The 21,703-nt window shown below is 41.1% G+C and overlaps 2 protein-coding genes across 5 annotated transcripts in view; both read right to left on the bottom strand.

Moving 5' to 3' along the window:
• On the bottom strand, nt 1-9,966 carry pomt2 (protein-O-mannosyltransferase 2). Of its 3 annotated transcripts, none has more exons than XM_084044782.1 (21): nt 9,045-9,966; nt 8,513-8,597; nt 8,312-8,416; nt 7,975-8,083; nt 7,701-7,809; nt 7,288-7,447; nt 6,813-6,919; nt 6,033-6,115; nt 5,743-5,852; nt 5,410-5,476; nt 5,034-5,094; nt 4,528-4,606; nt 4,138-4,289; nt 3,761-3,852; nt 3,594-3,670; nt 3,194-3,265; nt 3,034-3,093; nt 2,336-2,441; nt 1,995-2,135; nt 1,447-1,558; nt 1-198 (listed from the first exon to the last, which is right to left on the bottom strand). In XM_084044782.1, exons 1-21 carry the CDS (start codon nt 9,365-9,367, stop codon nt 93-95), a joined length of 2,316 nt encoding a protein of 771 aa, XP_083900908.1. In that variant the 5' UTR covers nt 9,368-9,966; the 3' UTR covers nt 1-92. The 3 variants fall into 3 exon arrangements, with proteins under 3 accessions (XP_083900908.1, XP_083900907.1, XP_083900909.1); XM_084044781.1 differs by having other exon boundaries at nt 5,034-5,100; XM_084044783.1 differs by lacking the exons at nt 6,813-6,919; nt 7,288-7,447 and having other exon boundaries at nt 5,034-5,100.
• Nucleotides 9,967-13,681: 3,715 nt separating this feature from the next.
• The window catches only part of LOC311035951 (latent-transforming growth factor beta-binding protein 2-like), a 118,716-nt gene continuing 110,694 nt past the window's right edge, over nt 13,682-21,703 (bottom strand). For both annotated transcript variants that reach the window (XM_084044467.1, XM_084044466.1), the window contains exons 34-41: nt 20,393-20,566; nt 19,731-19,820; nt 17,821-17,949; nt 17,337-17,477; nt 16,874-17,047; nt 16,437-16,709; nt 16,120-16,269; nt 13,682-14,213 (exon numbers count right to left, since the gene is read on the bottom strand). In XM_084044467.1, coding sequence (XP_083900593.1) covers nt 14,032-14,213; nt 16,120-16,269; nt 16,437-16,709; nt 16,874-17,047; nt 17,337-17,477; nt 17,821-17,949; nt 19,731-19,820; nt 20,393-20,566 — 1,313 coding nt within the window. In that variant the 3' untranslated portion in view covers nt 13,682-14,031. The remainder of the gene's footprint in view (nt 14,214-16,119; nt 16,270-16,436; nt 16,710-16,873; nt 17,048-17,336; nt 17,478-17,820; nt 17,950-19,730; nt 19,821-20,392; nt 20,567-21,703) is intronic.

Consider the following 21,703-nt stretch of genomic DNA (forward strand, 5'->3'; position numbering starts at 1 on the left):
TTTTCTTTTTGTCTTACCACTTCTCAACAGTAGTGCCCCAGCCCAGACATTGGATATCTATCTAATCTTATGTCATCATTAAATAAAGCTGGTCAGAATTCCCAGGAGTCCATCCATTTGAGGCCAGCCATGGTGCTGCCGGGTTCATGTGCCAGGGGGCCTCTCATGCCATAGCACAATGGATGAAACAGATAGAAGCTGCATTGGAAGGCAGACAGAGAAATATGAATGAGGTGTGAAACAGACAGAATGGCATCCAGTGGTTAGTACTAGTAGTAATTATGAAATAGCATTTTCTATGGTAGTGGCAAGAACAAAACCATCTATGAAAAGGCTATAGAACAAAAATAACATAAAATAAAAATAACAACAAAGCGGCAGCCCAAAACAAATAATAAAATAAATAGCATCAGAGACATGTTTTTATTTTCTCTAGGAGACCAAAGGCTGCAACATACTCCAAATGAACAAGAACTTTGTTCAGCTTCGGAAGGGCTTGCGAACCGAAGAAAGTTTGGCGAGGACTAAAGTGTTACTCTGCAATGAGTTCTGAATGGTAGACCCCGCCCACTCAGTATTCTGCCTGGATCTCCACTGATTATTTTCATCAATCTCTGATGTGCCTTTACATCATTTGGCCACCATTTCTGGCGACAGACAGTGCACAATGTGTGTGCTAAATCTCTCCACTGGCATTAATGGCTGTTTTTATTGTAATATATTTATATCTGTAATGACAGATGAGACGAGTGCTACAGTAGACTGGTTATTTTCTGACTGTGTGGTGTGACAATACAGACGGCAGGTACGGGGTTCAATACAAAAAGTGAAGCGACAATACATTAGATTTGTAGTCACACAGAGAGGGATTATTTCTTCAAAGCGGTCCATGGTAGTACTGTACGTTGCTGACAGATTGCGGAAATAAAGCAATATGAATCATTAGTGCATCGAGTATCTGACCAATCACACACCATGTTCTGTCAGAACTTTGTTCGGCTAGTTAGAACATCTTGGAGGTGCAACCAAGTTCTGAAAGGCACTGCCGACATTCTGAATGACATAATTTTGTTCTTATTGCCTGCCCAAGCCAAACAAGGTTCAGACGTCAGTTGGAATATCCTGCAGCCTTCGGACGTCAGTTGGAATATCCTGCAGCCTTGACTCACAAACTCACATACACTATAGACAAATGATTAATGATTTTTTACTTTATTTGCAGTATGTTGGTACTGTAATAAGTTTGTTTTCATTTCTCATGTTCGTAAAGATTGGGGTAAAACAGACCTATATTTCATTTATGATGGGGTTGTAAATGTTACAAATCAAGCCCTATAAGAATGTGAATGTGAATATAGCCTTAATTTATATGTACAAAAAAAATCCCGGATTGGGCCTTTAACTCAATCCTTAAATTTCCGAAACTAATGTAACAGGTCTGCTCACCTGTAAAGGATGACGAAAAGAAGCACCACCTGCCCAGCTCTTAGTAGCCAATAGGAATAGGGTGGGCAGAGCAACAGGTCACTACTTTGCAACAATGTGTCCAGTGTGATTCCTGAGAAGTAGCAAAGCACAACTACATTAAACACTGAAGGCCTACTAAAATAGCAGAAATAGACAAATCTACAAGCTAGCTAAGAGTCACAACATTGTGACGCAATGTGAGCTTGTAGATCTGCTATTTTGGAGAAAAGAAAAAATATACACTGTGTCTGTGTGTGTGTGTGTGTGTGTGTGTGTGTGTGTGTGTGTGTGTGTGTGTGTGTGTGTGTGTGTGTTATATATACAGGGTTAGGCCTGACATTTCTTCCAGTTAAGGGGGTGTTTTTCGTTGCCACTATTGCAAAATGACTTGCTCAAGGTGGGACAATGTCGGGTCTCTGCTCTATATGTAAAGTGTCTTGAGACAACTTGTTGTGATTTGGCACTTTAATAAAACTAGAGGTTTGGGCCACTACGTGGCCCGCACACGATACAGTAGGATTCAGTACCTGTTAGCATACTACTAAAGAGCATGGCAGGGAAATAATGGTGGTAGTAAAGAATGCGGCCCATTGCGTAGAAAGGTGCATAGTGCAGCAGCCAGCCCAGGAATAGCAGGCCTCCTCCTTTCCTAAGCACCCAACATTGCTCTGAAATAAAGGGGTGAAAATGTTAATTGAATGATCGGTTAGCATTAGGCGATCAACAGAATTGTATAACATTTTCTAAACTGTATAATACACGTTGTGACATTGTAGATCGACTATCGCTATTTGTCGTACAACTAATGATATAGGGCTTAAGTGCATGATGCCTGCAGTGGGATATTACATTAGGTGAATCACCCTACCTCTTCTTTTTTGGTTCAGGGGGACACATCGTTGGAGGGCGACAGAGGCTAAAGCTATCATGATGACATACAGCGCCAGACTAGCCAGGTTAATCCACCACACCACCTGAGGAGGAGTTACAACTTCATTTACCCAACACAGCATTTTAACTTAAGTAAAAGTATCAATCAATGTATAAACATAAAAGTCCGGTATTCAAAATTTAGTAAAAGTACAAAAGTAATGGCATCAAAATATACTTAAAGTACCGAAAGTACTCATTATACAGAATGTTCCGTTTCACAAGGTATCATATGAATAAAATGTATTAAAATCTTTTGAAAATAGCAGATCTACAAGCTCACAACGCGTCGTGAGCTTGTAGATCGGCTTTCAAATAGCCCAAGTTTAAATAGGGCTGAAGAGGTAATGTATGTTTTGTAATAACAATTAAAATCTACAAAGCAACTAGTCACTAATGTTTTCAAATAATTGTAGTGGAGTAAAACTACAATATTTACCTCTGAGATTTAGTGGAGTAGTAAAAGTATTGAATATTGGAAATACTCCAGTAAAGTAAAAAACACCTCAAAATTGTACTTAAGTACAGTACTTGAGTAAATGTACTTAGTTACTTTCCACCACTGTTCACATGTCATGGTCAATCAGACAGACAGACAGACAGACAGCCAGCCAGCAAGCATAAAGTGAAACTTACAGGGTTTCCCAGCAAGTAAACACGATACTCGGTCTCATTCACTCCAGAAAACCTCAATCCCTTCATAGAAACCAAACAAAAGAAACAGTTAGCATGTATTTCTGTATTTAATACTAAAACTAATTAAAGTAGTAGTGTAATAATATATGATGCACAGTACCTGATAGTCGATAGGCCAGTGCCAGGGTTTAGAGTTCATCTCATTATCTTTGGGTTTCAAACCACTGTTACCCTAAAAAGGAGACACACAATGATGGGCTTTGATACCGTTACAGTGACACATTTGAACAAAGTATAAGTTATTCGAACCAAGTGATTTAATCCATTACAGAAAATAACTGATAATCGATAATTCAAGAAAATATTTAATTTATAATCAATCCCAATTTTCAAAATAGTCACGTTGTGAGCTTGTAGATTTTATTTTCACTATTTTTACACCACACCATTGCGAAAGAAGATTAAATTAATAAATTGGTTAATCGATTCTTTTACATAATTTATTTATTTTTAAACCCAGCTTCCCCAAAAAAAAGTATCATTATTTTCTCTGATCTTACTCTGATCATAACGATATGGGACTCCAGTAAAATCTCCAGGAAATGGGGCTTCAGCACAGACAAACTAATGTTGGACACTGTCAACACACACAGAAAGCAGACCAATACGTAAGATAATGTTTTATGACAAGAAGTAACATAACTGCTGTAATGTGTGTACATCATACATTTGGGATTGATGTGATCTTCAATATTCCACTGGGAGTTTGGCGTCTCCTTCAGGTATGGACTACATGTCACCTCCACCTGCTCCCAGCCCCTGGACAGAGAGGACACCTTTAGGTTAGCTTTAACTGTATAACTAATTCATTTGTCTAAAAACCACTAGTTCCCAACATGGGGTCCAGGGAGCACAGGAGGTGGTTCCAGGGGGTCCACAGCTAAATGATTGATAGTTTGTACACTCTCAGAGTCACATTAACGCTGAGGACTTTTACAGTGTAGATCTGGGTCTCAGAGATGTTTTCTAAAGGTCCTTGAAATTAAAAAGCGTGAGCTACACTGTTAAGGAACCCATTGCAACAGAACAATAATCCCTTCTTACCACTTTGGAAGGATCTTGCCAGAGGAGTAAAGAACACAACCGGTGGCTTTGTGCAAAAAGCGCACTTTACTACGCAGCACCTTCACCAGGTCCCCTTTCCGTCCTCCACTCACTTCCACCTGCCAGAGGTCATTGGGGTCACCTGTACCATTCTGACATCAGGACAGAGAGGATTAATTGCAGTTACAGCAAGTTACATTTCAGACATGTTAAGATCATTTCAATAAAAAGGTACAAAATTGATTCTATAAGACACTAATATAAACTTTTCCAGGACAAGCAGACATCCTGTACAATATAAACTAGGGGACAGACTCAGCGAGACACTACTGTACTGTAAGACACAATTCCTCATTCTAAAAAATAACTTATTTATGTTATTTTACTCACAATGCCGTAACCTGTGACCTGGAAGTGTTTCTTGGTCTGCGGTGCCTCATGGAGGTGGCTGTGAAGGTTACGGGTTGTCCTGACAAGAAAATGACTAATTAATACAAGTGTGATACCGTATTTATGGAAGAAGTCTCAAGATTTGTAATCCTTATTATTTAATTTGTTAAATACACAAATCTGCATTGTTACTCCATGTTTTATGTCTTTACCTACTTTAATCAGACTTAAAGGACATGCAAATTAGGGGTTTATTGTGAATTATTTTACATTGATGAAAGACACATTGCAAATAAGAATATTTTCAATATCTTCATAGTGATTTTGTTTTACCTTATTAAATTATTTTTATGTTTTTTGTTTAATTATGTTAAACAAATCCACACATCTACCATTCCTTAGAAGGTAGGTGACTCAAATAATAATGAGAACGATTAAACCTATTAATGAAGATTCAATGATAAACTTTGTTTTGAAGAGTCTTGTGTCTGTATGACATGACTTACTCTTTGTGCATTAATCTAATGATGTCTCCATGATGGACCAAGTCAGAGGACCCAGGTTGACCTAAATCTAAAAAAAAGGAGAACACATTCATTCTTTTAAACCACCATTTCTCAAGCAGTGGTCCATGGCATAATTACAGCTGGTCCATGAGAAGAAAAAAAATATGGTTAAATAATATTTCATGAGTCCATCAAATCTTTAGATTTTTTTTTTTTTTATTGTAATTATTATTATATGTTAGTGGTTGAGAGCTCAAACAAGGTTGAGAGCCACTGTGATCAACCATGAGAACATTACATTCATTCTTTGTCTCTGTAACATTCAACTGTCTCTGTAATAAACATTATTAAGAGACCACGTGGCCTGTCTGCTCACCATTGTTCTCATCCTGTCTATGGACCATCCACAAGTTGTTGTAGTCCTTATGGAGGTAAGCCGTCACCTATATATGGAAACACAAGATGCAGCACAAGAGACAGTAAACACCTAAATTACAAGCCCCTGAATAGGCCACACTCTATACATTGTGCAAGCTAGCAGGGTTTTTCCAGCACATTATGAGGAGGGAACATTGGAAGGATTTCCGCATATCCTTACAAACAGAGCGATTAGGGTAAAAAGATAAATCTGCAAAGTGGCCCTTTAAGCACAGTCTGTTGATTAAGTGTTTACAAATGTTCCGCAGAAGAGAAGGGCCTGTGGTCTGACCTGCTGCTGCTTAGCGCCTACTCCCTCTGGGTACAAATGCCAGTGGGAGTGCAGGTAGCCTCCAGCGATGCGAAGGTTTTTCACTGTGATGGTGGAGCCATATGCCAGGTCTGGTCCAGGGTGAGAACAAATACACACACTTAACAATTAGGCACAAAACAATTGACCATATTCACACAGTGGGCATTTTGATCATACGTCAAGAGCCACCTCGAGTCAAGACATAAGAGCAAAATGTCCAGTGTGTGAATATGTATAAATATTTAATGTAAATAGTGACTGGAGCTCACACTCAGGCATGGATGCATTGTGTAGATTATTTCCTATTAGACGGGACTGGAAGGCGGAGCTGAAGAAACCATCTCCTGGACCGCTGGTAAGGGAAGAAAAGATTTGTGACTGCCAAATGAACGGTGGTAAATGTTAGCACATAACCAAGAAAAGTAATTTATTAACCTTTATATACAAGACAGGTTAACTGAGCATGCATGATCTTGTAGCAACACCTGGGAATATTTCCCCCATGTTGGTCTAGTTTCCCTCATGTAGATTACATTCATGCTTCCTTATGCAGATTTACCTGGTGTCATTTCACCTGAGGTGGTTCTTAATCATGTGAAATATGTTTTAGTTTTTTTTACCTCACATGAACTGGTCTCTGAAACAAAACAGCACCTTAAGAACACTGTACCTCCTGCTACTTTTTTTTAACCCAGCCTTGTGGCAGTACGTTATGCAAACACCTGTCCTGCATATGATGCTAATGTTTCTAAAATAACATGTACACACCTACATATGATGCTAATGTTCTAAACATCATGTATATACGTACCTACTATCACATACGCTATCTGTATGCATATTCATTGTTTTATTTAACCTGTTTCTATCTCTTTCCCTTCTGCTCTCACTCTACCCTGTCTCTTCTCACAGAATACTACAAAATGATGGAGCGTGCACAAAAATAGCAAATCTATAAGCTTGTTTGTTGTAGGAAGAAGTATATAGGGCTTAAGTGGTTAAGGACATTGTTAAACAAATCAGAAGGGAAAACAAAAAGTTACACACACCTTTTGCTCAATACAACAAAATGGACTGCAAATATTGTAACGTAGAGGAACAGGGGAAGAAGGATGAGTCCAAACACCCGGGCCAGCAAGTGCTTTGCAATATCCAGCTGGCAACAGAACCAGAGCACAAGACAAAGAAGAGATGTTGAGAGGGCTGGATTGTTATTTCTTATCATTTAAATCCTCTATTCTTAGTATGATGTTTTTCTTTTTGTATATATTGCCAGAATCCACTTGGTGTGCATTTGTTTGTTAGTATTAAGTGTGGTTGTCAGACCTGTGATTAGAGAAAAACTAATGTTTCCGGTTCCTCACTCAAAGAGTACAGAATTAATAAAACATAACTATGATTAACAATATTTGGACTTAGGTAGCTATACAACCCAATGTTTTACTGTACAAAATTCCAGCATTATTTAATACAATTAATCAAGTATCAGATGTTAAGTGTGACCAAATGGACAATGCTGGTTACCAGTGAGAGGTGCAGGTCCCCCAGAAGTCTCCAGAGGTCCCAAGCTGTGTTCAGTCCCACCAATAGGATGACAAACAATCCCACAAACTTGACTCCCAATGCCCCGGCAAGGTTTACACCCGTCGTTACGAGCCACAGCCACCAAGGGGTGCTAAACGGCCTGAATACAAATGGACAACTCTATTAGATTCTCACGGTATAGCACGACATAAGATATTGTAAAGACCTGTGTTTGAATTCTTGCCTCAAGTCTAGTTCCATCCCACTGTCAGATTTCACACAATGGAACTAAAGTGTTCCACACAACTGTGATGTGTAATGTTTTGTGTGTAAACATCAGTACTAGTAGGTCACAAGCCTTATTGGCCAGGTCGACCAATGAGATTCAAATAAGGCTTGTACAGATGTCCTACCTGTATCGCTGCTGGTTGAACTTGACCATGCTCAGCACTGCACCCATGATGAAGAACATGAGGATGGGATCCAGCAGGATGTACTGGGAAATGGAGATGCAGCCCGTGTCTGTCAGAAGAGTCAAATGTATACAGAAAAGCTTGAGGAACCGAATATAACATGGCTGAACTATGTGCTGACAATGTTTTGCGATGCGTTGTGAGCTTGTAGATCTGTTATTTTTGCCAAATGTTCTTGTATTTTAACTCTGGAGTTTAACAAGCTAACACTCACCAAATACAAGCAGAGCAGCAGTGATGAGAGCAGCAGATGGAGACTGAGACAGTTCCATTACTGTGAGGTAGGAAAAGATAGGGAGGCAGGCGCCCAGACTAGCACAGAGCTGGAAGGAGACATATATGGCATCCATGTCAAATTAACATGAACAACTCTTCTGCATCATGGTCTATATCACAAAAGCACGTTTCATACACTGTAAAACCCTTACAAATCATTTTTTACACCCTCATTACCTGAAGACAGGCAATCTCTGCAAATGGTGTGAAGTCAAAATTAGTCTGACTTTAACTACTACTCAAGAGTTTTGCTGTTCATGAGACGAGACGCTTACCCCTCTCATCCCCCAGTAGCTGTGGTGTTCATATTTGTCCCCAGGTTTTATGAAAGGAAATGTGCCATCATAGCCTGTCATATAGCCAGCTAGACCAATCAGCATCTGGAACAGAGGAGGGGAAAAAAGGGTAGCTTTCTCACTAGGACAGGACCGGTCAGTTTCTCCAAACAGGGAGTTATGTTTAATAGTTAATCTTACTTTCCCCAGAGGCGGGTGGACATCAAAGAAGAATGTTCTGTTGATGTAGTAGCTCCCCATTTTCCCAAAGTGGGTCTCATCCCAGCTGAAACATCAAGAGGATGGTTGATGTTAATGCAAACAAACTTGGTAATGATGTAGGCCTTCTCACTTGGAGTCTCTAAAACACCAGGGTGGTGTGCACCTGCCACATCCATTGCTTGAGGGTAAGCACTTTATATTTTGAATTTGTACCTGTATGGACTGGAGAAGTAAGACCATAAAACAGGGAGCTCTCAGGGGCTATTAAGGGTCGACCGAGGCAGACAGCGATAATACAATAATGTCAAAACCAATCAAAAAAGAAAAGAAAATATCTTCCAGTCTTGTCCGAGGCTAAGGGTTAAGGTACAGCAGTGCAGTCTCTGGCTCTGCAAGAACCCTCTACTGTGTGTGTGTGTGTGTGTGTGTGTGTGTGTGTGTGTGTGTGTGTGTGTGTGTGTGTGTGTGTGTGTGTGTGTGTGTGTGTGTGTGTGTGTGTGTGTGTACTCACCACACATGAGGGGGTTCCATGATCTTGTAGAGGCGAGTGGAGAAAGACAGCACCACCACCAGTATAAGATGTACTGTGCTGTGGGTCTCATTACAGGGAGGGTAGATCCCTCTGTGATACCACTGAGAAGTTGTCCCATTTGAGGTCTGCGTGTCATTTGACGATTGTCCATCACTATCAGTGTTTGCATCCTCTGACAGGTGGGAGGATGCTGTTTGGGAGCTCTGGCTCTTCTCTGAGGCTACACAGGGTGTCCTGTGTCTTAGTGTTGAAGTGTCTTCTGTACAGTTGTTCCACGTTGCAATGCATTCTTCCTTTGCCATTAGTAAGTTAAAAGTGCAACTTTAAAAAGTCAAGACTGTGTACAGTAGCTGCCAGAGCTGTCCTTGGCCTATAGAATCATATAGGTTACTTGTGTGTAATGGTATCTAAAATGCATCTGCATTAGAAAGTCACAAGCCCCCTTACATTGCAGCTTCATGCAGATTCTTGCAGATCACATAACCCAGGATACAGAGGAGGGGTGACTATGATGTACAATCCTCAATGTGCTACCACTGTGTAGGTCGCAGCTGACACCTTGACCTGTAAATAACTGATGCTAACTGTTATCATTGATGCACTTTATACCCCTGGAAGTGTACCTAAAGTGTAACCTAAAACATGCCATGTCGTGCCTGTCATATTCCAAGACCTTTTCAAAAACAAAGTAGTTATCCAAGGCAATCTTCTAACCTGGCTGGCATCTACTCACATCGATCACTTCTCGACCAAAGCAGTGGAGTGCACAGACAGGATAGCAGACTTCAACGTCTACACATCAAATCGCACAGTTGGATTAGAGACCAGTAATATTATTCCAAGATCTACAAACAAAATAAAGGCAGTATAATCCTGGAAATAACCAGACCATTTGGATCGACAGGAAATGACACACGGTGGGTGAAACGCAGTGATTTCTGGGAAGTGTATTCTTTTTGCATTATTCATGAGGATAAGACATTCGGCATTTGGGACGTTCCCAGTGTTGCCAGATTTTGCGAGAGAAACAAGCAACCAGGTCTATGAAAACAAGCCCTAAAGAAGGCCTTTCGACGTTGGCTATTAGAAAATAGCTGATCTACAAGCCCACAACGCGCCGTAATGCGACGCGTTGTGAGCTTGTAGATGCTATTTTTTTTTTTAAGTTTGTGAATAAAATGTAAAATATGTTTTTGAAACATTTTAACACAAATCTTGTATGGCATAACGCATAACATATTTTTAGATGGGGGACGCAGACAAATACATATTCATCTGGGCGGGCGTCCTTGACATGAAAATGTTTTAGAAACACTGGTTGAAACAACATTAGGAAGCAAGACCAAATAAGCAACTACACTTTAGAAACAAGACCCAAGTAAGCAACTACACACATTAGAAACAAGCCCCAAAACCGCAACCCTCAATTACCAATATTATATATATATATATATATATATATATATATATATATATATATATATATATATATATATATATATATATATATATATATATATATATATATATATATATATATATATATATATATATATATATATATATATATATATATATATATATATATTCTGTAAAGCAACTTTACAGAAAAATAAGCCCCAAGTCGCTTATAATAAGCGGACATGGCAACACTAGAGATTCCTCAATTTCCCAGTATCCTTCTGAAATCCGGCGTTTGCCATCAGTTAACCAATAGGAATCTTGGTAGAAGCCAAGGGAACGCCCACCCATATCCTGACAGTATAACTCTATTTAGCCACGAGATGGCGCTATATCTCAATAAATATGAGCCTTATGTTTTATGATTCTAATCTTTCGTTCCTTTCTGGTTTCATTATAAACGTTGTGTCTTCTCAACAGGCAACATAGAAATATGAAATATTTGTCTATCAATTAAAACAATCTGACACAAAGTAGGCGAGTAAATTCATAAAAAGAAATCAACAAATGTATGATATTTTTATATTTTATTTTTATGACTGGTTGTGATTACAGTCAGGAGGTAAACAAAATGAATGAGCATATTTTCATTGACCACAGCATTTCAATACAACATTTGTCTCAAATTATTCGCTGTTTATGGAAGTTTAAATAACTAAAATCATTGTGTTTCCGAGTTGGTTTGACATTGACGTAAGAAAGTTTGTGGGGTGATGAATGGAACAGCACAGCAAGTACAGTGAACACACAGTGGAAACATCTGTACAACTTAAGGCTCATACTGTTTGAATGCAGGCAGAGCCGAGGACAACAGTCACTAAAAAGTGTGAGTTCTGTCTGGTGAGATCTCGCAAGAGAAGGCCAGTCCATTAAATTAAGGCCGCTGCTATCTTAATACCTGAATGTGGAGGACCATATGTGATATTAACAATTCAAAAATGTATACTGAATGCATATGATATGAGTGTGTTACATTCATGACCTAAAAGAAAAAAAGAAAACCTTGGAGAGATTATTTGAAAGGAATAAAAGGTTCATTTCACAACCGCAACCTAATATTTAGGTTACAGAGTTGTTAAGGCAGAGAAGGTGGATGCTTGCATTTCAAAAAGCATGTTGTCTTTGTGTTGAACTTCACGGATAAAATTGGCATCACAGACAGGCTGTGATCTGAAAAGTGCTGCCACTTCCTAAAAAATTATATTTCATTGTCTGCTCCACAGGGCAGGATACACACACTTCCTCTGGTACAGTGTCAGCCACTTTGCTCATACATTAAAAAAAGATATGTTTCAAAACAATTTTTACAGAAATATATAAATCTACATACCTATAATGGCAGATTTTTTTTCTTACATTTTCATTTCTTCCTTTTTTTGGTCAAACAAAATATTGGTTGCAGTATATGCATTAGTAGAATATGTAACAAAAAATAATACATAGTACTAGATCTGTACAAAATATCCAAAATGTCTCCAACAAAGCCTTTTTATCGTTCCAGTCACTCATGCCTCCTTATACTCTGTCATACGACACTGTCGGGTGCTGAAAATAGGCAATCTACAAGCTCTTAATGTGTCGCATTGCTACGCGCTATGGGCTTGTAGATTGGCAATCTTTGGCAAGTGACAGCGTCATATGATGGAGTATAATAAATCAGGCCTCAGAGACACACACATGGGAATAGTTTGACATGGGAATATGGATGGAAACATCTTCACCTGTGTGACACTGTAATACACAGACGCTGGTTTCTAATTAAAGCAGGGACATAGTGGAGGTTAAAATTAGCCAAACCCAGTTTATACCCACCTTCTTTGAACTTGTATAAATCTGTCAAAACAAAACAGAGGGTAGTGCAGAATAAACCATCCCCTTAGAATAAACCAAAAGCCATCTAAAACAGGCTCTTCTCGAGAAAATAATAGAAAATGATTAGCGTTATGAATATACGATTGTTGTTTTTCAAAAAGTTTGTTACTTTATTTTTTTATCACCAACCGTTACGTTTTTACCATCAAACATATCTGCAGTAGCTGGGGTCAAAATGGAGGAAGGCTGGCTAAAAGAGCCTTTACAAAATATTACATAGATCATCATATACATCTACAGCCTTTCTTTGTCCATATACAATACACTAACAGGGTAATGCCAGTCATGTGACAGATTGGTCGTGCTGTATTCTCAGTTCTTGGTCCAGAGATTCACTTTAAGCGTAATTATTTACTCCATAGTATGACTGTATCGCTTGCCCATAGAAATGATCTTCTAGGTTCACCCAGCTGATGGCTGCTCGGATAGCTCAGATGAGCACAAGTGGGTGGGGGTCTCTTAGGGGTTAACTGTCTTGCTCAGGGACACGGGAGTAAAATCTCGGCTACTTTCCAATTGGGAAAGACAGCCCCTCTATACCACTCAGCTACGGCCGCCCTTCAAGCACAATTTAGCTTGAAGATCAGTTCTTGTGGGCAAGAGACACCATCCTGCGATGGACTATAAATTAAGCTATAGAGGCTTGTACTAATTATAGAGGAATATAACGATATTATTCCAGGAAAAGTTCTCTCAGTGATTACAGAGGCAATTCTGAGGTTTGTCAAAAATATGGTCCATGTGGTCCGAAGTCAAACCTCAAATACAATGACTGAATGTTACTAATGTGTTAAGTATTTGACAGTGATTCCCACCATAACAAAATGTATCACAAAATGTTCAATTCTCACTGTTTTGTGACATTATGGTGGCTGTACGTTTATGGAATTCTTTCTGTTAGCCTTGTACAAAAGACATTTACAAAATCTCCCCGCACTATTACTTAAGTCAATTGGTTTGACAAAAAAACAAGAGGAATCAAGTACGCCCTCTGAAATAGTTTGCTTAGTTACTTTGCAGAGGCCCGTCATGTAAATGAAATAAATAATACAACAAATAAGAAGTGACAGAAACAAAAATGTGGAAAATATATCTGCATATTAAATTGCCCGGGGTTACTGAATAAAAACAATCAGTCCACAAAAATCCCTTTAAGGCAAATGCAAATCTGGAGAAATGCTAAATCCCATGTAATACATTCACTGCACAGTTCCTGGTCCTCTTGTGTGTGAACGAAAGAATAGAATGAATGAACTTGTGCCGTATGCATGCTGTGTATGCGATTGTGTGTGTGTGTGTGTGTGTGTGTGTGTGTGTGTGTGTGTGTGTGTGTGTGTGTGTGTGTGTGTGTGTGTGTGTGTGTGTGTGTGTGTGTGTGTGTGTGTGTGTGTGTGTGTGTGTGTGTGTGTGTGTGTGTGTGTGTGTTTTGTGCTGTGTTAATGTATTAGCATGTACTGTATGTGTTTTGTGCCAAGTGGGAAACGAGTTTGGACGTTTCAGCGTTTCAGTTGGAGGTTTAGTGCCAGGCCCTACGGAGGAGGGCGAAGGGTAAGAAGGGGAGGGGATGGGGATGGGGGGGTCACTGGGGTGCTGTTATGGGAGAACGAGAAGCCAGGCTCAAACAGTCACTGTCTCAGTTCTCCGTCTCCTTGGGTCTAGACGCCGGCAGTGGGAGGGCTGGGATGCATTCGTGTGGCCTAGCGGAGGCCACAAAGCCGGGCAAACAGGTGCACTTGTACGAGCCCTCCGTATTGGTACACGTCCCGTTCTGACACAAGGCCACCTTGTCGCTGATGTCCTCACATTCGTTAATATCTGTAGGAAAAAAGGAGACGTGCATTGTTAGTCGGCTCAGGGAGTAATTTCACAGCAGCGACAGCTGTTCTCGCCACATGTGCAAACCACTGAGTTGCATTATGGGTAAGGGGGTGGTGTGACAGGAGGACGCTGAAAGAGATTCATATCTCTGAAATCACTTAAGCCGCTCTCCTTCTGCAAATCTATCCCAATTCTCCTTGCCTCGTTCACTTAGGATTTCTCTTTGAGATTAAATTCCATTTCATTCTTGGCTTCATTTTTTCTTTGTTTCTATCTGTCTGCCTGTCTGTCTATCTGTTTTTCTTCCATTGTTGCTATCACTTTCCTTGCATATGTTACAGAATATTGTATGTGAAAAAAGGCACTGCATATTTATAAACATTTAATCAAGCATGCCGTCATGTTGCGTGTCAGTTTGATAGGGACTGAACACGATCCCCTGGCCGAACCGAACACTAAACCATTCAAATGTTATTGCTTGAATTAAGGATGCACTGTATACACTTTCCAGTTGGCCTTCAAGTGGTTTTTCTTTCAGCAAGGGAGGTCTGACTGTCATTTCATTGCAGTCAAAGTCAGTCAAATGTCTCTCCCCTGTTCATTACGTGTTCTTTCGGGGAAACGCTAAGGGGTGGTATTTATAAAATGGACGCATGGCACGGGACACACATCTCCCTTGAGCGATTCTGCGGAGTCTGGAGAATTTACTCCAATTGCTCACGCTGTGGGATGATTGTCTGCCTTGGAGCGGACAGGCCTGCACGCGGACAGATTCCTGCGTCATACTGTAATCTTAGCTCTTCGTCATGAAGGCCAAAATTGTCTTACTGTCCAACACAGCAACCTTAAAATATGTAGTGTAATATCCCATGTTGTACATGGTGTGGCTGAGATTCAAGCTATTGCAGTGTGCCTATGGAGGTTCAGACTGAAGCGACAGTTGTGTCTGAGGAGTATATGATCATTTTCCTGAATAGCATTGGCTCCGGTCCATTGGTTTTCAGCTGAGACCCAAAATATAAATTTGGTGTCTCCCCCAGGACCCAAACTTGTGAGCTTGTAGATATGCTATTTTGACTATTTCTTAAGATTTATAAATGTATAACGTTTATTTTTAGCGGCGCTAGCCGCTCTATACCTTTAGGTATAGAGCGGATCCTGCTCTATACCTGACTTTGTCCGTGTTCACCGTCAACGTTCTGATTGGTCAGACCCGTCAACGTTCTGATTGGTCAGACCCGTCAACAAAGTGATTGGTCAGACCCGTCAACAAAGTGATTGGTCAGACCCGTCAACAAAGTGATTGGTCAAGCTTCACGTGACACATGGTTATAAACACATTATAAACACATATCGATGACATAATGTATCAAAGGCGCCGCTACCTTCACACAGGGTGTGATTTTTTTATTTTATTTTAGAAAATATTTTGAAATAATAATGCATTTTGCAAGTAAGTATGCAAGTAAATGCAACAACAAAAAAAGCTCATAACCCATAAAAATGGGTCTGTGGCCCAAAAATGGGTCCCGAGTCCCTACCCATTGTTTGGGAAACACTGCTGTAAAGCATGCTGTAAAAGTGAGGCTATAAAATTCCCTTTGAGCTCAGAGATATACGTATACTGCATGATGAGTTACCTCGCTGAAATGAACTCAAGACCTGGCTCCAAAATACATAAACCTGGAGGGAGGTTTCTCCTTGGTTCTCCTAATTCCAAGAGCCAACACTGTCTTTTGCGATGAGATTAAATGAATTCATTTATTCCCTGTTGATTCCAGAAACCCCATTAGTCATGCTATCTATACTTGGAACACTCAACAGACGAGAGATTAACTGAGGGTGGTCCGTTTGTGTAAAAGAGATCCTCTGGGGATGCTTGAGTGGTGTGTGGGGGGCATACCTATACAGGCCATCTTGGCGAGGTCAAGTTCATAGCCGTCAAAGCAGTCACAGGTATAGCCTTCCCTCACTCGCACACAGCGGCCGTTCTCACAGCCATTCAAGACGCCACATTCCTCCGCTCTGAGGCCCTCGAAGCTGTCATAGCGATCTGATTGAAAAAATAAGTATTTATGAAACGATCATGATCTTGAACCAAAACATAAAAATATCTTGATATGTTTGCTATTTTACAGAAAACAATCCAAATAAGAAGAATGTGTTGTCAATCAACTTTATTAAGCACAAACATCTGTGTTCCTTTGACAGTGCACCCACCGGGGTACGGTTCCAATGGACGGGGCTCGAACTCCCGTGGTCTATGTACAGGGACACGGGCTGGTGTATTGTCGATGAACAGTGGAACACTATGTGCGGGGTCAGGGTTGTAGTAGGTTCCTCCTGGCAGGGGGGCACCATAGTTGTCCCAGTACGGGGGACCAAATGCCTCCCCAGCTTCGTCCGTGGCCTCAGGACTGTACTCGAAGCCTGGCCGTTCTCGCAAACTGTCAGAGCTTCTCCTCGGCAAGTTGCACATCACTGCATAGTCCTCTGAAGACATCAGCACATACAGAGTTGTCATAAACATCACTATAATAGCTACAATGCGAGTGCTCAAACTATGAAACAATTAACAATAAAATAAATAAAAGGACGCTGAAAATCAAAACCAGTGTGTCAGAATGCAGCATGCAGCCTACATCTGTCCTTCTCACCGGTGTCTCTCCTGGGACAGAAAGCACATTGTTCACTCCAGGCCACGCCGTACAAGCAGCAGCACTCTGTGTAGGTGGTCCTGCGCCCTGGGAGGGGATCAGCACACATGTTGTCCTCCACCAGGCCCTGCCAGCAGATCTCCATGTGGATGTCATGATCAGGTCCTATTGTCTCTGCAAGAAGGGATGGATGGATGGATGGATGGATGGATGGATGGATGGATGGATGGATGGATGGATGGAGGGATGAATGGATGGAAGGATGAATGGGCAAATGGATGCATGGGGAAATGGATGGACATTGTGAGCTTCTAGAGCTGCTATTTTCAAAACGTAGAAACGTATTTTGATGCCAATACTCGAATCAAATTTTTTATACAGAACGTTTTAGTCAGAATACTTCTACATTGTAGTAATGTGGAGTACCTCCTCCACCACTGAGTGTAAGTCATGTCCTACATACCTTCTGTGGTGTTGAAGCTGATGCAGCGTTGCCGGGTATGGTCTAGGACTAGCGGAGGGCTGCAGAAACAGTTGAAGGACCCGGCGGTGTTCACGCACGCTCCGTCCACGCAGGCGTTCTCTGTCGCACACTCGTCATAATCTAGTGTGCACACACACACACACACACACACACACACACACACACACACACACACACACACACACACGTAGACGCACAATGCGCATGGGACACACAGACAACGTTAACCACTTGAGCCCTATATACTTCGACATGTGACAAATAGTGAAAATAATAGACCTTCATCAGGTTATCGACCGAAACATTGTTATATTCCCATTAAAGTATACATTTTTTGCATTTGAAGACAGTGTGCGGGAGTGTTTTCTGTAACCAACTGTATAATGACATGCCCCTAACAGGGAGGCCAGGCAGAAATTGGTTAATGATATGTTAAGTGGCAGAGGTCAGACAGCGTTCTTACCCACGCACTCCAGGCGGGTGGTGTCGTAGTAGAAGCCAGATCGACAGTAGCAGGTGAAGGTGGAGAAGAGGTTGGCACACTGTCCATTTTTACAAATGTCCGGGCCAAACATCTCACACTCGTCTACATCTGGCGGTAGACAGAGACAGAGAGGGGTGTTACACAGAGGCATATTACCACTAGGGTTCGATTTGTAAAACAAATAACAGAGGGGGGGGGACATTTTCTTACCCACTTAAGCCATATATACTGTACTAGTGAAAATAGACAATCTACAAGCTCACAACACGCCCCATGTTGTGAGCTTGTACATACATAAATAAATAATAATACAAACACAGTACACACGCCCATATATGGAGCTGACTGATTTGTTTGCACCTAATATGAAGACACATTGAGGTTAGACGACACACTTTTCTTTCGTCAAATTCGCCTAAAATAGGGACACCAGGTTTGGTAACATACAGTATATCTTTTATTAAATTGTTAAATTGTCGGACAGTCTACTTTTTTTCCCAAAAGGAAATGCATGTATTTAATTCATTCTGACTAGAAGAAGGGATACAACATATCCCCAACGATGATAAAAAATGTATGGCCGTGGGCCTGGGAATATCAAAAGCAGAGGCAGCAAATCAAACCCTGTATTACTGAAGCTAAAAATGGTCAAAAACCCACTGGTTTGTAAATGATGTTGCCGTTTGTCCTGACACCACTTTCAGTTCTTTAATAACAAGTTGTCAGCACACAGTGACACCTAATTAGTCAGGTATGCAGGCAGGTAGCTCTTCAGCCTTAAAAGGCCGGATGTGGAGAGAGAGAGCCGTAAATGCAGCAGGGAGTTACTGTACGTACGTCCATCTTTCTTTAGCTGCAGGTGGAAAATGAAAGACGAGCTGACACAGCACTTGTACTGCTGGCAGCGCAAAGTTTAGTGGGGAGGGGAAAACAGTAAAACTCAAAGGGATATCAACTCCAGCTCCAGCTTTCAGAGTTTTTATGATTTGAAAGGTGTGTGTCGTGTGTGTGTAGCCCTGTTTTATTTTTTGTTGTATAACAGTGACACACAGTGAAATAAGCTGGTAGATCAGCCATTTTCTGTATTGTTTTGAAAACTGATTATCCTATATATTAAAATTGGCTAATGGGAGATACAGAGATCCGGTTGTCCAGAGCCACAGATCCGATCACTATGCCCATACAGTATATGGGACCGACCGAACTCAGCGTGCACAGAGGCAAGGACTCGAGGGAGTGTGGTGCCTGCCGCCGAGTAGTTCGGATATCCAGTAGTTGTCCAGAACTGCCGATCCAACCAATATGCCCATATATTGGCATCTCCATACATGGGCATAAAAGGGCATAAAGGGGACAAGGACTGACAGATACAGATCCCCAAATAAAGGCATAAAAGGGACACAGGTAGACAGACAGAAACATACATCTTCAAATATGGGCATAGAAGACTGGTAAAAAGGGTACTCTGACAAAGACCACGACACTATTGGGTGCGTTCGGAAATACGCACCGTGAGCGCACTCACGTATTAGTTTGTATTGGCCAGTGCGCTCAGTGCTATATCCCAACGCAACCTATGACTATGACTACGTAGCAGCCCGAACTCTAGATGTGAGGGTCGCGTAGAGGCCCGAACCTCTAGTCTTGTTAAAAGAGTCTGTCGCATTGCGACGTGTTCGTGTTGTAAGCATGTTGATCAGCTATTTTCTGTATTTTTGAAAAGTGATTATCTTATTAATTTTTTTTTTTTTTTAAATAATTGATTAAATCGATTAGTTTGATTAACTGTTGCACCCTAGCTGACACAGGGAAATATAGAGAGAATGAGGGACAGAGAGAGAAAGAGGAGAGTGTGACAAAGACAGAGAGCTGCTGCTGAGAAACCGTACCTCTGTAACGTTCATGTTCTCCGCTTTGTGGAGAGGACACCTTCACGGGTAGAAGTCCACTACCATGCGGACACAACTGGTTATAATCCGCTGTAAGAACATACACAATGATTTTGTTGGTGAAATGATCTACAAATCTAGCCTGACACTCGACATTTTCTTTTAATGGGCGTGGCTAGCGATTCAGGGGCTGGAGCCAGGCTACTACAAATCTTCTGTAAAGTCACATGCTAGCATACTTGCGATGATGCTAACTAAAGTGTAGTTGTGCAGTGATTCTCAACCTTTTTAAATTCAAGGACACCCAGTTTGATTAGGCCACAGACCCGCATTTCTATCTATCAGTAGGCTGTAGGCATCAATGCTCTCCCTTGATGACGCATCCGTTACAATGGTTCCGGTTAAAACTGGTTGAAACACAGGCCGGTTCGCTAGAAGTTATTTTGGTACTTGGAGTTACAAACCCATACGGACACATTTAGTTCCCAAGAATCAATCATTTAGCTGGGGCCCTCGGAACCCCCTCAAGGACCTACTTTGGCCCCACGTTGAGAACCAGTGACATAGTGTATCATTGCAACAAGCCAGTTTCCTCATTGACTATAATTACATGGCGGCCAGTTTGCTCCCTCTGTGTGACAATGTGGTCCTTCACACTGTACCTCTTCCTGGGACAGGCTCAGGGCAGGGGTGGATCTCACAGTTGTCTCCCCAGCCGGATCCCACTGTGCAGCAACACTCCTGCTTGGTGACGTTGCGTGACAGGACGTTGTCACAGAAGTTGGCGTCAAGTTGGTTGTAGTAGCACTCCTTCCTCTCCTCGTCGGAGGCTTCGCCTGTAAATCAACAAACAAACAGGTGCATTAAAGACAAACAGCAGTAGTTAAGGTAAAAATCTAAATAGCAATTTGTTTTGATATAATAGTTTAATACTTCAGTAACAGTAATGCTGGCATGATCCCCTGGCACCGATAATGTTCGCAAATGGAAACTTTAATCAATCTAAAGTTTTGCACATTTTTTTTGCCGAAAGATTGCTCTGTGGTCTAGGGCGCTCCTAAATGGGGCTCTAGGTACAAGGGCGTATTCCAACTGGTGACTGGAGGATGGCTGGTACTACTCTAAGGTGCCCCAAAACTCTGCCAAAGTGCACCTGAGCAATGCACTGGACACCTAAAATGCTGCAGGGGTACTCTCTGGAGTAATATATCCACCTGTTTCCGTGGGAATTTACTGGGGCACAGGCCCTATGCACAGGCCTGGTGGGCGACATATCCGGCGGAGGCACCGCATATGTATAGCCTACAACCGGAACTGACGACCACCCTCCACTGGAAACCTGTGATACAGTACGTGTTCAGCAGTGACCCTGTGCTCTAGCACACTGATTCTAAAATCTTTTTCATTTCAAGGACCTACTATGCATTAGGCCAAGGATGATATTTTGTTATATCTGACACCATCTGTGTTTAGAGAACATTGTATTAATTCTGCAGCGGTACATGGAAGTAGTGTTAAAAACTACATTAGGAAATCACGTCATTCACTGTCCCCAATGAAGCACGTCACACTTTGTCAAAAACATTCCTGTGATACCTTAGATTTCGTGACATTTGTTGTCAGAGTGAGTTATTATTTTGTTTATTCGACGAAACAACTGATAACACAACTCCAATGGAAAAAATCCAATGCAAGAATGACGTGACACTTATTACTGTATGTGCGCTGGTGGCACCGGCCGCAATTGTAATGGGAGATGTAGTCGTTGATTTCTAAGCCTGAAAAGTAGTCAATTTGTAGGCAGCCCTTTATTTTCTTATTCTTTTGATAAATTATTGCTTTTTATATTACTTCATGATGCTACCTAACCATTATGAGTAAAATCGCTGGACTAATTTCTTTAATTTATATTACGTGATTAAATGTTTTTTATTTTGAATGGGAAAAACACTTCTGTGATGTCAGGATCAAAA

The sequence above is a fragment of the Gymnoscopelus microlampas genome, assembly GCF_963454915.1.
Source record: "Gymnoscopelus microlampas genome assembly, chromosome: 20".
Taxonomy (NCBI): Eukaryota; Metazoa; Chordata; class Actinopteri; order Myctophiformes; family Myctophidae; genus Gymnoscopelus; species Gymnoscopelus microlampas.

Bases quoted from the DNA above. Each gene is read 5' to 3' on its own strand.
- pomt2 (XM_084044781.1), bottom strand. From the start codon at position 9,367: ATGGCAAAGGAAGAATGCATTGCAACGTGGAACAACTGTACAGAAGAC. The intron at 6,116-6,812 runs GTGTGTGTAACT...TTCCCTTACCAG, and splicing joins TTTGTTGTATTGAGCAAAAG to CGGTCCAGGAGATGGTTTCT. The intron at 3,266-3,593 runs GTAAGATCAGAG...TCTCCTTTTTAG, and splicing joins CCCATATCGTTATGATCAGA to GGTAACAGTGGTTTGAAACC.